This window comes from Schistocerca serialis, chromosome 9, assembly GCF_023864345.2.
Source record: "Schistocerca serialis cubense isolate TAMUIC-IGC-003099 chromosome 9, iqSchSeri2.2, whole genome shotgun sequence".
In the NCBI taxonomy this organism is placed as follows: Eukaryota; Metazoa; Arthropoda; class Insecta; order Orthoptera; family Acrididae; genus Schistocerca; species Schistocerca serialis.
The window spans coordinates 434,073,007-434,086,107 of record NC_064646.1 but is presented as its reverse complement, the minus strand read 5'-3'; the positions used below and the strand labels follow the sequence as shown (position 1 = coordinate 434,086,107).

Sequence of the window (13,101 nt, the reverse complement as noted above, 5' to 3'; positions counted from 1 at the left end):
AGTCCTCGTACCTCAGCCCGCGAGTTCCTATATTCCCCCCTACGATCTCTGCGTTGCCGTCTGTCAGGATGTGGTGTCCCTTTGGCATCGCCAGTGGTCCTCGCTTCATGGGAATAAGCTCCGGCTTATTAAGCCTCTGCCAGTGGCTTGGTTATCTCCTCTCGGCCCTCCCGCCGGGAGAAGGTCATTTTAAGTGAGCAGCGTATTGGTCACTGCCTTTTTAGCCATCGTCATTTGATAAGTGGCGCTACCCCACCACTTTGTACACATTGCGCCCAAGTCTTAACTGTCCGTCACTTCCTGAGGGACTGTCCATTTTTAACCATTTACGTTCTCGCTTGGGTTTACCGTCTGAGTTATCGGCCGTTTTAGCAAATGACGCGCGGCCTGTCGACCGCGTTCTACTTTTTACCCGCAAAGCAATATGGCGAAAGCCATTTAATTTTTAGTTTTGTACCTCCGTTTCTGTGTGGTGTCTTTCTTTAGCCCTTTTTTAGCTGTCTTCTATTATGTTCATTGAGACTGACGTATAGTCGTTTTTTAACTCCTTGCTGTCTTCGTGTTCTACAGTTTTGACTTGGGCGTGTATGACCCTAGTTGTATTGTACGCCCTAAAGCAAAAACAAAACAAACAAACTGGAACGTTGCACGTCAATGGAAATGGACTTCTTGGAGTAATTTCCTTCGTCCGTTATTTCATTGTCACATTAAGCTCTGGTTATTCTTTTGGGACCACTGCAAGCCGCGACAGAGCTACGGTATATGTTATAGAAAACGGAGCCGTTGGCTTACCCTCATGCATCCGTCAGTCATCTATTATGGTAAGCTCTGTGTACAAGTTTTTTTTAGTTTTAGTTTCAGTTTTAGTTATGTCATGTTCCGTAGATCATTTTCCCGATTATTTTATCGATATGATGTGGAACCAGTCAGATTACAAGATATATATATACACACATGAATAGTGCTAATATTAATATTACTGAAATTTTTAGCTCTACACATGCAACTACATAAAGAGGTACATTTTTTTTACCATTCCTGAAACAAAAGCTCGTCCATGGAGTAGAAGGAGTTATTCAAAAGAAATAATTTTAAGCTAGATTTAAAACTTGATCTGCTACCTGCCAGACACTTTATGTTGTTGGGCAAATGATCAAAGATTTTTGTTGCTGAACAATGTACTCCTTTTTGAGTAACTGACAGCTTCAGTAACGGGTAGGAAAGGTCATTTTTCCCTCTAGTGTTGTGCGTATGAACATCACTGTTCTTCGCGAAATGAGATGGATTATTTGTAACGAATTCCATTAGGGAATATATGTACTCTGATGGTGAAGTTAAAATACCTAACTCCTTGAAAATGTGCCTACATGACGTCCTTGGGTGAACACCAATTATTCTCACTGCTCTCTTTTGTGCAATCAATACTTTATGTGTAAGTGGTGAGTTACCCCAGAAAACTATTCCATAAGACAATACTGAGTGGAAATATGCAAAGTACGTTAGAAGGCTGATCTGTTTGTTACCAAGACTAGCGATTATACGAAGAGCGAAAGAAGCTGAACTTAGTTGTTTGAGAAGCTCAGTAACATGCTTCTTCCAGTTCAAGTCGTCATCAATGTGAACACCCAAAAATTTGGAGAAATCTCACCTGTTAACTGAGCCCTGTTCATGTTGCTGTTGTTGTTGTCTTCAATCCTGCGACTGGTTTGATGCAGCTCTCCATGCTACTCTATCCTGTGCAAGCTTCTTCATCTCCCAGTACTTACTGCAACCTACATCCTTCTGAATCTGCTTAGTGTATTCATATCTTGGTCTCCCTCTACGATTTTTACCCTCCACGTTGCCCTCCAATGCTAAATTTGTGATCCCCTGATGCCTCAGAACATATCCTACCAACCGGTCCCTTCTTCTTGTCAAGTTGTGCCACAAACTTCTCTTCTCCCCAATTCTATTCAATACCTCCTCATAAGTTATGTGATCTACCCATCTAATCTTCAGCATTCTTCTGTAGCACCACATTTCGAAACCTTTTATTCTCATCTTGTCTAAACCATTTCTCGACCATGTTTCACTTCCATACATGGCTACACTCCATACAAATACTTTCAGAAACGACTTCCTGACACTTAAATCTATACTCGATGTTAACAAATTTCTCTTCATCAGGAACGCTTTCCTTGCCATTGCCAGTCTACATTTTATATCCTCTCTACTTCGACCATCATCAGTTATTTTGCTCCCCAAATAGCAAAACTCCTTTACTACTTTAAGAGTCTCATTTCCTAATGTAATTCCCTCAGCATCACCCGACTTAATTCCACTACATTCCATCATCCTCGTTTTGCTTTTGTTGATGTTCATCTTATATCCTCGTTTCAAGACACTCTCCATTCCGTTAAACTGCTCTTCCAAGTCCTTTGCTGTCTCTGACAGAATTACAATGTCATCGGTGAACCTCAACGTTTTCATTTCTTCTCCATGGACTTTAATACCTACTCTGAATTTTTCTTTTGTTTCCTTTACTGCTTGCTCAATATAGGGATTGAATAACATCGGGGACAGGCTACAACCCTGTCTCTCTCCCTTCCCAACCGCTGCTTCCCTTTCGTGCCCCTCGTCTCTTATAACTGCCATCTGGTTTCTGTACAAATTGTAAATAGGCTTTCGCTCCCTGTATTTTACCCCTGCCACCTTTAGAATTTGAAAGAGAGTATTCCAGTCAACATTGTCAATAGCTTTCTCTAAGTCTACAAATGCTAGAAACGTAGGTTTGCCTTTCTTTAATCTAGCTTCTAAGATAAGTCGTTGGGTCAGTATTGCCTCACGTGTTCCAACATTTCTACGGAATCCAAACTGATCTTCGCCGAGGTCGGCTTCTACCAGTTTTTCCATTCGTCTGTAAAGAATTCGCGTTAGTATTTTGCAGCTGTGACTTATTAAACTGATAGTTCGGTAATTTTCACATCTGTCAACACCTGCTTTCTTTGGAATTGGAATTATTATATTCTTCTTGAAGTCTGAGGGAATTTCGCCTGTCTGATACATCTTGCTCACCAGATGGTAGAGTTTTGTCAGGACTGGCTCTCCCAAGGCTGTCAGTAGTTCCAATGGAATGTTGCCTACTCCCGGGGCCTTGTTTCGACTCAGGTCTTTCAGTGCTCTGTCAAACTCTTCACGCAGTATCGTATCTCCCATTTCATCTTCATCTACATCCTCTTCCATTTCCATAATATTGTCCTCAAGTACATCTCCCTTGTATAGACCCTCGATGTACTCCTTCCACCTTTCTGCTTTCCCTTCTTTGCTTAGAACTGGGTTTCCATCTGAGCTCTTGATATTCATACAAGTGGCTCTCTTTTCCCCAAAGGTCTCTTTAATTTTCCTGTACGCCCTGTTCATATGCTACATCAATTATCGGTATGACTCTATTCGGTGTACAGAACTGGATATAGTGAGTTTTTTCAAAATTAAGGGAGAGTCCATTTTCTGAGAACCACTTAATAATCACAGACCACTGCACAGCGCGACGGTGAAAAGCTGCGTGACAGTGGGAATCTCTCATAACCTCGTCGATGAGCTCTCCTAACCCCCCTGCCCCCACCCTCGCCCCCACCCCTTCGTGATTCGTAAGGGGCGGTGCGAAGGGATCGTGTAACTTTGTGAAACAGTCTGCAGTCCCTTCCTGTGACGCAGTGGGGTAGATAGAGTGGAGAATCACATAGTCGCTCTTCACTTTCCAGAATTATCAAAGAGGGGACTGCAGGACATCAGTCCAGCGTTCTACCTTACATCGCGCTTTAATCCTCTACTCCCGCCCTCTGCACCATGTTACATTCCTAGAACACAATTTATCCCTCGATACCGCTGAACCACAGTTACACGTGGTACACACATGTCCTATTTGTTGTCATATTTTTCCTGTCTTTTGTGATGCCTGATGCTCCGATTGTGGTCCTTTTTGATGCGACCTCTGTACACCGACAAGCCCGTTTGCAGGGCACCTTCGGCCTGGAATCTCATTAACTGGAGTGATGGGTCCCGCTTTGAAGTGAGCCCCGATGACCAGCAAAGACGTGTCTGGAGACGCTCCCGGCAGCGATGGGTTACGAAACTGACAGTCGGCCGCCATAAGGTCCGTCAACCAGAAGTGATACTCTGGGGTGCCATTTCTTTTCATATGAGGACCACTCTGGTTGTCATCCGTTGCTCCCTTACAGCACAGGGGAACATCGACGATATTCTCTGCCCCGTACGGTTGTCCTACATAGGAGCCCTTCCACGACTTACATTTCAGCAAGATAACGGCGGCCCGCACACAGCGAGAGTTTGTTCTGCTTGTCTTCGCTCTTGTCAAACCCTGTGTTGGCCAGTAAGGTCGCCGGATCTCTCTCCAACTGAGTGGGTTTTAAGCACTACGGGCAGGGCCCTACAGGCAGCTCGGTATTTTGACGATCTGAAGCTCCAATTGGACAGAATTTGGCACGATATCCATCAAGGGGACATCTAACAGTTCTGTCATCAACGGCAAGCCGAATAATTGCTTGCATAAGGGCCAGATGAGAACCGAAGCGTTATTGACTTGTGCAGTTTGTGAAACTTTTTCTCTTGATTAAGTCAGTAGACGGCTCATTCAAGTCTTCTATGTTGCGTGTGGCATTAAAACGTCACGTTTGCAGGGAGTCTTGTGAGAGGAGCGTTAATCCTGGACTAGGCGCAGCGGTTACTGCATTATTGTTGGAGTAGAGGTGTTACCACGGCAACAGAGCCACGCCCAGGCTCATAATAACTTGTCTGCCAGTACATACACATCAGATCTACCGTTTTCTGTCACATCCGGATAATTCCTTCGTGGTGCATAATTTTCTTTCACTTTAGAATATCAATATAATCTCTACTAGTTTCTCTAACAACAACTTAAGCTGCGCTTTTGATTCAATCCTAACCACACTCTCGTTAACGACAATATCGTATTTGGAATAAAGAGCATAGTTTACAGACACCATAATTTACATCAGTTATCAAGACAACCACGGATTACATTTAATAGCAGGCTGCTTAGATCCTTCACATTGTAAACTCACGACGTCACGGTAGGTGGGTGTAATCTACAAGTTGGCTGCAGAGCACGTACGAGGGGTGTTAAATAAGAAAGGTAATGTATTGCTTCAGCCGCTATAGTTTCATGAAGGTCCGAGAGATGGCTGTGCAATACGTAGCCTTCAAAATGGCGTCTGGCGGAGGTGCGTTCCAAGCAGAGACCTGTCATTGAGTTTCTTATGGCGGAAAAGAAGAGTATCGTAGATGTTGAAGTCTGTCTACGCAGTCCTGGCAGTGAACAAAAGCGCGGTGAGTCGTTGGGCGAGGCGTCTGAAAACATCGTAACAAGGTCGTGCAAACGTGTCTGTGTGCCTTCCGTACACAGATGTGACTCCTGATGTTGGAACGTGCGGACGCTTTCATTTGAGGTGATCGACGGATCAGAATCAAACACGTCGCTGTACATCAGGACGTCTCTGTAAGTGGTGCTGACACACTCGTCCTCCAGTCGGGGTACTCAAAGTTTTGCGCACGCTGGGTTCCTCGCCGTCTAATAGAAGACCATAAAGTGCAACAAAGGACCATTTGTGAGGATTTCCTTGCACATTACGAGACTGATCATGACAATTTATTGTCGGAACTCGTCAGAGGTGATGAAATATGAGTTCATCACTTCGAACTGGAAAGAAAACAGCAGTCCATTGAGCTGCGCCACTCTACCTCTCCTCTCCTCTGAGCCGGTAAAGTCAAGGCGACGGTCTTCTAGCACATCCGTTATTCTATTTGTGGTGTCACCGCCAGACACCACACTTGCTAGGTGGTAGCTTTAAATCGGCCGAGGTCCATTTAGTACATGTCGGACCCGCGTGTCGCCACTGTGTGATCGCAGACCGAGCGCCACCACAAGGCAGGTCTCGAGATACGGAATAGCACTCGCCCCAGTTGTACGACGACTTTGCTAGCGACTACACTGACGAAGCCTTTCTCTCATTTGCCGAGAGACAGTTAGAATAGCCTTCAGCTAAGTCCATGCTACGACCTAACAAGGCGCCATTAGCCTTACATAGTTTGATAGTTATCGTATGAAATGTCTCATCAAGAACGATGTATACAACAAGGATGATTAAAAGTTAAGTATTAAAACAGCTACGTACTTTTCTTGTTACCACTTATTACGTATCCTGTTTCAGACCTCTATCTAGCCTAAGTGAGATTACGCGTGCCTTTCGGCTACTTCAGTGTGGCGTAGCTGTCTTGTTACGCCACAACACTATTTGTGTCTTTCCTCATCATACAACGATCAATTCTGAAGTGAATCGTGCTACCCTCAGGACACTGAAGAAGCGACTTCAATTTGTTCGTCTCCTCAAAAATGGGACGAACTTCTCCTTCTCCATAACAGTGCAAGCCCTCAACTCCCGAGAGGAGTTCACAAAAGTTCGCTGGACTGTTCTTCCTGGACAATCCTTCAGCCCAGATGTCGGACCTTCCATCTGTTTGGGTCAATAAAGGATACACTCTGAGGGCAGCAGTAGGTTGACAGTGGGGAAGTTATTAATGCAATAAGGCGTTGGCTCCGACATCGATGCGGGCATACAGGCCCTCCCAAGTAGATGGCGTGAAGCAGTCGCTTTGAACGGAGATTATGTTGAAAAATAGGATTTTGCAGCCAAACGAGTGGGGAATAATATGGTGTATTGGAATCCAGAATGGAGGGAATTTCCAAGAATGATTTCCTATCGAAGTCGCGGGGTCCAAACGATGGCCGGCCGCGTTGGCAGGGCGGTTCTAGGTGCCTCAGTCCGGAACCGCGAGACTGCTACGGCCGTAGGTTCGAATCCTGCCTCGGGCATGGATGTGTGAGATGTCCTTAGGTTAGTTAGGTTTAAGTAGTTCTACGTTCTAGGGGACTGATGACCCCAGATGTTAAGTCACGTAGTGCTCAGAGCCATTTGAACCATCCAAACGATGCATATCGAACGTGCGATTGTAAATCGATCATGCGACTGGTGGCGGACGTTATGATCAGTTATTTGTGATCGTCATTTTTAGCTGTTTTTCGTCGTTCCCTTAGATGCTCTAAGTTACATACCTCCACGAATTATTTGTGAGTCGCTAGGGAAACCCAGACGATGTATGTCGGTAGTGAGTGAGATGTCTGGTGTTCTTGACGTATCTTCGCCGGATTCTCTCACATGGAAAAATCTAATTCCACGCTTATCCAGAGTAGAAAATTGTTTGACTTTTTATTGTAAATATGGAATACCACCGGACGAGGAAAGAAGGAACCGCATGGACTGTGGTGGTGGGAAGTGTGTAAAGCTTTGTAAGAAGAGTTTCGATGCTGAAATACAGTTACAATTTCATTGCGGACAGTGCGAAAAATGAACGAGTATCAGGAAGAATACATATTTCGACTCTTCCAAATTATCCATGCAGACGAGCGTAATTCTTCTATCCTGCTGGATTAGAGACTGCACCTTGTAAGTAACAGCATCGGAAACTAACTTCTTTGCTACTACTGTGTGCGACTATTTCAGGTATTGCAGAGAAATGTGTTGTGTGGTAGTGACGAACGACAGTGTACCTATTGGTGGATCGAGTAACGTTGTTGAAGTGGACAAGTCTCACACAGCAAGCAGGAAGAAGCAGAGAGGACGACCTTAAAAGAGTGAAATCGATCATATTTGGGAAGTCGGTGGAATAGAACCAGAGTCCCGGAAGTGTTTCGTTGTCGCAGTACTGTCCAGAGATAAGGTCACTTTAGTGGATCTGATAAAGCAAAAAAATGGTTCAAATGGCTCTGAGCACTATGCGACTTCACTTCTGAGGTTATCAGTCGCCTAGAACGTAGAACTAATTAAACCTAACTAACCTACGGACATCACACACATCCATGCCCGAGGCAGGATTCGAACCTGCGACCGTAGCGGTCGCTCGGCTCCAGACTGTAGCGCATAGAACCACACGGCCACTTCGGCCGGCTCTGATAAAGCACTTCATACTGCCTGGTAGTAAAGTCACTACGGGTTTCAGTCCTACAAGACACTCAAAGCAGAAGGATTCGACCATGAGTTCTACATCTACATATACAGTCATACTCCGCAAGACACCTGACGGTGTGTGGTGGAGGGTACTTTGAGTACCTCTATCGGTTCTTCCTTCTATTCCAGTCTCGTATTGTGCGTGGAAAGAAAGATTGTCGGTATGCCTCTGTGTGGGCTCTAATCTCTCTGATTTTAGCCTCATGGTCTCTTCGCGAGATATACGTAGGAGGGAAATATATATTGCTTGACTCCTGGGTGAAGGTATGTTCTCAACAAAAGCCCGTGCCGAGCTACTGAGAGTCTCTCTTGCTGAGTGTTCCACTGGAGTTTATCTATCATCTCCGTAACACTTTCGCGATTACTAAAGGATCCTGTGACGTTCGTCAACCACTCTGTATAGTTCATGTCTTCGGATGACCCCAGTGTAGACACTCAGAATATTGAGCTGCTATGGAAATCTGTGAAGTCTTCCATTAAAAGAGAAGGGTGACCAGGACAAGGAGACGAACTGTACTTGTTTCAGTACCTCTATTTCCACAAGTTGCGTTTGCAGGGAAAAGTTAATCCAAGTGACACGCTACCCATATTCTTGCGTGATACTGGCAGAGATTACCCAGGCTACCGCAAAAAGGGAATTGTTCCCGTAGCGTGCAGATCACATGGACTTTCACATGACGACGACACCGACGACGAGTAAGGTAAGTTCAAATGGCTCTGAGCACTATGGGATTTAACATCTGTGGTCATCAGTCCCCTAGGACTTAGAACTACTTAAACCTAACTAACGTAAGGACATCACACACATCCATGCCCGAAGCAGGATTCGAACCTGCGACCGTAGCAGTTGCGCGGTTCCGGACTGAGCGCCTAGAACCGCTAGACCACCGCGGCCGGCAGTAAGGTAAGTCGTCTCCTTTGTAATTACAAGTATTTTTGTAGCGCTCTTCTTTCGAAAGGGTCTAGTGAAGCAGGGGATACAACCCGTTGGCTTTGACCAATGACGTCATACATTAGTCATAGATAGTAATGTCTTCACTTCGAGGCGTAGATAATAAAAGATAAGCGCTAATATTGTACATTAAAATAACCGAATGTGTTTCTAAAAGCGATCGCTCCGTATTGGTTAAAATATTATTGAGCAAGATACAAATGTTGCGTATAGCTATACATATCAAGTAAAGAATGGGGTATTAGCGTCCAAGGCGACAAAAAAAATTTACCCCATAGTGAAGTACGGGATACAAATTGTACATGTGTCGTCTTATTGCCTCTTCGTGTAGTTCAACTGAGGTACAGGTTGCAAATGTAGCGTACGTCTATTTCCACCTTTTAGTTAGCAGTATACATATGTAGAGGTCAACAGAAGTATGGTATACAAATATTACGTACGTAGCTCCTTCTGTCATCAGTAGTACTTATATGTACGTAAGAATAGACTGTCAGCAATAGCGGAGACGAAATAAACAACACATCTACAACCTGTATCCCGTGTTTCATTTAGCGTTTACTGAAGCAGAGGATACATCGTTCAAGAGAACAGCAAGACAGTAATGCTAGTGAAAACGAAGAAATCGACGTACGCTAAACTTGTATCCCGTACTGCAGTCAAGCAATACAGTACGAATGAGTTTCGAGATGCAACTGATATACACGTGACGTGATGTATTCTTTGCTACTAATATGTTTCATTCATTTTTTCCATTGTATTTTGCTGAAAAATAATAAGAAACAAACACGCGATATAATTAAGGTTAAAAATACTACTGGCCCTTATATATGTGAACTATAGTTTTTGTCTCTTGCATTTCTTTGTTTCTAAACATTCTTCTCAGCTCTTTCATCTTTGTAACAAATGCTCCCTGGCCAATTCTGACGTCATTGGTCAAAGCCGACGGTTTGTATCCCCTGCTTCACTAGACCCGTCGTAGCTGTAGTGACCAATGTAAACATACGCATAACGCCCGCCACCAGAGTTGCATGATCGATTTACAATCGCACGTTCAATATGCATCGTTTGGACCCCACGACTTCGATAGGCGGTAATTACCAAGCATGACTGCCTATCGAAGTTGCGGTGTCCAAACGATACATATCGAACGTGTCGTCGTAAATCGATCATGCAACTCTGGTGGCGGGCGTTATGAGTATGTTTACGGTGGTCGCTACAGCAACGACGAAAGAAGAGCGTTACAAAAATACTTTCAATTGCAAAGGTGACGACTTACCTTACTCGCCGTCGGTGTTGGAAAGTTGTGAAAGTCCATTAGGTGGTATGGATGGATGATTTGAAAGAGTCGAAAGCTTTATTCTTCCTGATACTCGTTAGTTTCCCGCACTGTCCACAATGAAATTGTAACCGGTATTTCAGCATCGAAACTGTTCTTACGAAGTTTTACAAACTTCGCACCGCCACAGTCTACACAGTCTCTTCTTTCCTCGTCCAGCAGAACTCCATATTTGCGACAAAAAGTCGAACAATTTTCTACGCTGGATAAACATGGAATTACATTTTTCCATGTGAGAGAATCCATCGAAGTAACGTCAAGAACACCAGACATCCCACTCACTAACCACATAAATCGTCTGGGATTCCCTAGCAATTCACAAATAATTCGCGGAGGTATGTAATTTAGAGCAACGGGTCAACAGAAACCTCCGATCTTACGCGTGGGCTTTGACCCGTGACGTAAGCGTGTTGTGGTGTGTGACGTCATTACGGCGTGGAGTTTGGTTTGTGATTGTGGCGTGTTTGTAGATGTCGTGGGGTGTTTGTCGTGCCCTCTGGTGGTGTGTTCATGGTTTACGTTTGTTTGGTTTGTTGGGGTCAGTTTGCTGTTGCTCAGTGGTGAGTGCTGTGTTCGCGGTTTTGAAGCGGAATTTGTATTAGTGAGTTAACGGTTTTGTGTGATGGTTAATGTAATGGTAATTGCTGTACGTCGGGTGAGTTTGTTATTGAGTGTATTCGGTTTGATTTTTGTATTGGTGGATGGGATCGGGAGATTCTGTTGAGCTATATAGGTCAAGGGAAGTGTTCGATCCTAATTTATGGGATCTGGAGCTGTTGTAGATGTATGTAGGTTTAAGGGAAGTGTTTTTTGAGTTTTGTATCGGGGGATGTGATCGGAAGGTTCTGTTGAGCTATATAGGTCAAGGGAAGTGTTCGATCCTAATTTATGGGATCGGGAGTTACTGTAAATCTATGTAGGTCAAGGGAAGTGTCTGATTCTGGATAAGAATGTGTTTTTTGGTATTTGGTCAGTTTCGTGATGTTGATTTTCTTCGTCGTTTTGCGTGGTTTTGTATGGCGGTCGGTGGCTACATTTGTGTATATTTAGTTTCTCCCCACCCAAAAACCCCCAATTTCCCACGCTTGTCCCGTTAGAGTCATTAGGCTTTTTGTGAAACCTGTGTATTTCAGTGTTTATGATACGTATGCGATGTTTTTATATCCGGCATATTGGAATTGTCGTTTATGGTCGTTTCCGCCATATTTGTGACGTCATGGGTCAAAGCCGACGGGTAAGATCGGACGCTTCTGTATTTCCAACACCAGACATCCCACTCACTAACCACATAAATCGTCTGGGATTCCCTAGCAATTCACAAATAATTCGCGGAGGTATGTAATTTAGAGCAACTAAGGGAACGACGGGAAACAGATAAAAATGACCATCACAAATAACTGATCACAATGCCCGCCACCAGAGTCGCATGATGGATTTACGATCGCACGTTCGATATGCATCGTTTGGTCCCCGCGACTTCGATAGGCAATCATTCTTGGAAATTACCAGAATGGAAGCAACTTGCTTTCAGAAAAAAAACGTGTTTCATTACACGTCCCTCGTACAAGGATGTGGAGTAGGGGTACACACCTTCATGTTGTCATCGTAAGTGAGGTTGGTGACGCCGGCGAGGACGGTGTATTCGCTCGGGTAGCTGGGAACTGCCGAGAAGACGCAGTGCGCTGCGGTGACCAGCCAGCTGTACGTGACGATGTTGGCCACGCAGCTGTGCCCCGTCTGGCGCCTCTGCAGTGACGCGAGGAAAGGGAAGTCCCTGATGTCGGCCACCTCGCCGCCCACGATGCGGTTGCCCTGCGTCCGCGCGGCCACCCACACTAAAACCACCACCACCACCACTCGCGCACCCATCCTCCGTCCGACCAATGCCTGGGCGCGGCGCTGTTACCCCGGTAACACCTCTTCTCCAATAATAATGTAGTAACCGCTGCGCCTACTCCAGGAGTAACGCTCCTCTCACAAGACTCCCTGCAAAAATGACGTCGTTTTAACGCCACACGCAACACCGAAGACTGAATGAGCCGTCTACTGACTTTCGTGGTCATCACAACGCGCGAGGTGAACATGACGTCGAAAACACAATAACATTTTTCTGGATAAACTCTAGTGTCCGATACTACCCGTCGGCTTTGACCAATGACGTCATACGTGAGGCAAAGATGCTGCAACGGACGATCTATGAATGGAACGGGTCGTACTCGTAAACAAACGAATGTAGCATGCCACAAAATATTACATTTAACGCGACTATTATTTAGGCGCGAATTTCATTTAAATGAGTTGAAGATGACTGAAATAAATAAGAACACGAGAGCAATTACCAGTGCATATATTATATTATATTTTCCACATGTACCTGAGTCGAAACAAGGCCCCGGGAGTAGACAACATTCCATTAGAACTACTGACAGCCTTGGGAGAGCCAGTCCTGACAAAACTCTACCATCTGGTGAGCAAGATATGTGAGACAGGCGAAATACCTTCAGACTTCAAAAAGAATATAATAATTTTAATCCCAAAGAAAGTAGGTGTTGACAGATGTGAAAATTACCGAACTATCAGTTTAATAAGTCACGGCTGCAAAATACTAACGCGAATTCTTTACAGACGAATGGAAAAACTAGTAGGAGCCGACCTTGGGGAAGATCAGTTTGGATTCCGTAGAAATGTTGGAACACGTGAGGCAATACTGACCCTACGACTTATCTTAGAAG

At 44.6% G+C, this 13,101-nt stretch overlaps 1 protein-coding gene across 1 annotated transcript in view; it reads right to left on the bottom strand.

Annotated features, from left to right (window-relative positions):
- LOC126419685 (transmembrane protease serine 9-like) overlaps positions 1-12,238 on the bottom strand; it is a 47,874-nt gene extending 35,636 nt beyond the window's left edge. The window contains exon 1 of the mRNA XM_050086871.1: positions 11,960-12,238. Coding sequence (XP_049942828.1) covers positions 11,960-12,238 — 279 coding nt within the window. The remainder of the gene's footprint in view (positions 1-11,959) is intronic.
- Between the last annotated feature and the right edge of the window lie 863 nt (positions 12,239-13,101).